The sequence below is a fragment of the Sphaeroforma arctica genome (genome assembly GCF_001186125.1).
Source record: "Sphaeroforma arctica JP610 unplaced genomic scaffold supercont1.401, whole genome shotgun sequence".
In the NCBI taxonomy this organism is placed as follows: Eukaryota; class Ichthyosporea; order Ichthyophonida; genus Sphaeroforma; species Sphaeroforma arctica.
In genome coordinates this window covers 39,560-43,818 of record NW_014040157.1, presented here as the reverse complement: position 1 = coordinate 43,818, position 4,259 = coordinate 39,560, and the positions used below count along the sequence as shown (strand labels likewise).

At 46.6% G+C, this 4,259-nt stretch overlaps 1 protein-coding gene across 1 annotated transcript in view; it reads right to left on the bottom strand.

Annotated features, from left to right (window-relative positions):
- Positions 1-78: 78 nt before the first annotated feature.
- The window catches only part of SARC_05909 (hypothetical protein), a gene marked incomplete at both ends in the record, with an annotated part of 5,916 nt that continues 1,735 nt past the window's right edge, over positions 79-4,259 (bottom strand). Inside the window, 5 exons of the mRNA XM_014300214.1 lie at positions 79-282; positions 723-944; positions 1,671-1,855; positions 2,241-2,671; positions 3,224-3,407. Coding sequence (XP_014155689.1) covers positions 79-282; positions 723-944; positions 1,671-1,855; positions 2,241-2,671; positions 3,224-3,407 — 1,226 coding nt within the window. The remainder of the gene's footprint in view (positions 283-722; positions 945-1,670; positions 1,856-2,240; positions 2,672-3,223; positions 3,408-4,259) is intronic.

The following is a 4,259-nucleotide window of genomic DNA, read 5'->3' as shown; positions in this document are numbered from 1 at the left end:
GAGGTCACCATACATACATTCAACCACAGGGAGGTCACCTGACATACATTCAACCACAGCAAGATCACCATACATACATTAAACCGCAGTGAGGTCACCTGACATACTTCTATTTGGCGTTGATCCATTCAGGAAGTGGGGCGGAGGATCTCTGCCGTCATGTGTTAGCCTGTACCGTTCAACGTATTTGTGCTTCGCCTCTTCATAGGCCGCAGGGCCACCGATCTGTGCGACCAGCTGTTGCTGTGTCTTCTCTTGCAGGTTACACGGGACAAAGTTCACCTGGAATGGAAGGGGTATAGTGGATGGGTGCCGGGTTACTTATGCACTAACCTGTCAGAAATACGTATAGTCAGGCGTGTGTAGGTCTCATCAGTAGAGGTAGTCAGGCGACTGGCTGGTCTGTATCAGCACATATACATATATACACATATGCATACATACATACATACATACATACATACATACATACATACGTACATACACACACATACATATATACATATATATATATATATATATATATGCATATATACATGCTGATACACACCACCCAGTCTATGTGCACACAGAACAAGATACATTCATACTTCCACACGGAAGCTCATGATGTACATATTCTGGATCCGCCCATGTGACGATTGTATAAACACAGACTGGGTTATACACTCCCCCCCAACACACGCACACTAACGCACTTTTATGAATTGATTGCCCAGTACTGAGTGCTCCGACTGGAACGCCGCCTTGGCCTCGGTATTCAGTTTGTACTCTACTATAGCGACGCCCTCGTTGCCCTGGTAACAGGGCTCGATCTTCACCACCGAACCGAATTTCTCGAACCATGAGCTGAGCTTATCTGTGGTATTTAACTCCGCTGGGATGTCCTTCACCTCTAGCAGTGTGTTGGCTAGGTAGCGCAGGTCGAAAGGCCTGTCGTCATTCTATAAATAGAACAAGATACGTATAGTAAATCTCTCTGAGCCGATGTGCAATGTCAATGGAACTCCCAATTTTTAAGATCAGGAATTGGGTCTGAGTATTCCCCACAATGGCGTCGACTACCCCAAACCGAGTTCGGGATAAGGGCAGTCAGTTTAGTATATCCACAATACACAGTCAGAGGGATGTACTGCGATGTAAATACGCGTTGCCTATAGATAGAACTGCATAGACAACCCTGTACTCACACATATACGTTCATGTTGGTACACAAGGGCAGATCTATAGGCACAACAGAATACTTAGCGCTATCTTGCATCCCGGATGTCTAAGCTCAGACACGGAGAGGACGTATAACTGCAATAGAAGGGGTTGTGCTGTGTGCTGAGTTGTGTTCCGGGCCTGCCCCACTGTACACGGGAGGTCCGTTTGCTGACCAGGACGCCTGCAACAATTTACAGCCTGCCGTCTACGTGCATAAACATTAACTGGCACAGGCACAAGCCAACCGTATCCATCGGTGTGTAGATACTTACATGCACGTACATATAGCCCTACTCTGATGGAAGAATGCCCCAGCTGATTGTGCTGAGTACTGGCATCTGGTCTCGATTCACTCTGATCATGAACTTTTCAAATCGAATTGACATAGTGTATATACATACACAAAAGTATAATAATATACATGATACACATATACATATACAGACCCTGGACATATAACGCACCCTATTAGGAAACTGTTGCGGCTGTCCGTTGAACTGTCCTCTAGGCCCATTCCATTGAGGCCTGGGAGCTCGACTATCCCTTCCGCCTCTGCCGCCACCTCTCGCATTCATGTCCATCATATTATTGCCAGGGGGTCTAAACACTGGATGTTGGGGGCCTCCAGGAGGCATATTCGGCCGTCTCCCTACGATAAGGATATACATGAGAATGGTCCGGAGAGCAATATTTGATACAGGATATGCCTGGTGCATATGGTTTCGTAAAACCCTACAATATAGGGTCAACGATTCAGGGGTTGAATTTTTACCGTTTACGATACATATGGATCTAGAAGTGGTATGGTACACCCTGTGTAAAGGGATACACACACACACACACACATACACAGACGCAGACACAGACACAGGCACAATTAGAAAGGCTATGTCAGCGACTACTACTTAGGTGCTCAGATAAGCAGGTTTGGCGTATACGGCCGTTCCCAATAAGATGAACACACACCTGAGAACTCATAGAAACAATGCCAATGATCCACACACATTTGTTCGATCCAAAGGGCGCGTACACACCTCTACCGCCGAAATCGCTGGGTCCAAAGTCACCGCCATTCGAGTGCCATTGCTGACCGTCCCTGCCCTGTCCCCGATCAAACTCTCTGTCCTCCCTCCTGCCGAAACTGGGCCCATTCTGTCTTCTTTCCAGACCCCCAGACAGGCGCCGCGTCTGCACCGCGGCGAACTCCGGATTGTACGCCTGATCCGCCCCGGGGCCGTCGTAGCCATCTCTGGCATTTAGGCCCTCCCGACTATCTCTGGCATTTCTCTCATGCCTGTCACCCCACTCATCTCGGCTATCTCTAGCGTACCGGTCGTCTCGAGGATCTCTGGCATTTCGGTCGTCGCGGCTGTCCTCGTAGTCACGGTCTCTGGTGGCTCCTCTGTTCCGCAGCAGATTGCGCAGATCATTGTCACCGCCACCACCGCCGCGGGATTCACGCGGTCTGGATAGAGACGGGGGAACGTGTGAGGGTACATGCATGCATGCGTGTAAAAAGATAGAGGTATGGACAAGTATGAGTGGGGGCATACATACATGTGTGTAAATAGATAAGAGATAAGGGAACGTGTGAGAATACATGCATGCATGCGTGTAAATAGATAGAGGCATGGACAAGTATGAGTGGGCAAACATATATGCGCAAGCGTATACCGAATGGACCAGATTGAGTGTGGATGTATATAAGCGTGTTCTATAAGTAGACAGTGGGATGGGAAAGCAGGAGTACGAGAACGTATATGCGTGTCTGTGCGGGGGATTCGTGATATCAAGTACACGGGCATACTTATCACAATCAGCTGTACACACAATTACAAACACACTACACACGCATACGTATTACAACAATATCTCCCCCTGGAACGAGAAAATAGTTTAAAAAAAAAGATCGATTTTCTTGAGCTCGGTGCCCTCGTTCAGGCCGAATAGGCCATATCTACCCTTAGCACACACACAATAAGGCATGACTATCCACAGCATACACCCGCACGCATACCTTGATCCATCCCGGTGACTACTATCGTCTGGGTCATCCCGTATTGTAATGGAGGTCTTTCGCCTATCCTCATCGGAAGAGGATTCTGCATCGTTTGACGCGACTACGAACGTCATCTCCGGAGACGCTTGTCTCACTCGTTTGCTTTCGCCCTCGTAGCGCTCAGACGAACGTCGGCGTTTTACTGTGGTGTGTGAGTAGCCACAGGAGTGTATGGTGTCAGTAAAGGTGTAGGGAGAGATAAGCATCGATCTGAATATACATATAGTGATATATATGAAGTGCAAGTGTAGATATAGACAGGTAGCATCTATACCTACCTACATATATACATATACGCATACATACATACATACATACATCCATATATGTACATAAATAAACGCATACGTACATACATAAATATACATACGTATATACATACATACATACATACCTACATACATACATACATACATACATGCAATGGTGTGTAAATGTACGTCCGTTGTGCTTTGGTGTGTCCTCTGGATCGTTTAAAGCATACTACATACGCCATGATATACACCCTTAAACTCTAAACCCGAACCCATAAATCTAAAACATCGCAGACACTCTCAGCTATCAAAGGAAAACCATGGTCCCATGCGGGGGACTGCAGTGCCATAATACACAGAGTTTAGTACATACCCAGAACACACCCAGAACAACCACTGCTTGCCTGTCACAACTCTTTAAAAACTTTTCTCAATCGGGGAATCGAACTCCCGAACCCAGCCTCGCTTCTCATACATCAGAGTAAATCAGAGGTGCAGTGACAGAGTTTAAAACACACACTTCTCGACCCTTTTCGCATACATCACCGCAGTACAGAATGGTCATCACACTTACACATGGAACAGCACAGACATAATAGATCAGCACAGTGAATTAGCACAGATTGAAGGTACAACACAGATATGTGAACTAGCACAGACATAATTGATCAGCACAGTGAATTAGCACAGACTCGAGGTACAACACAGATATATGAACTAGCACAGACATAATAGATCAG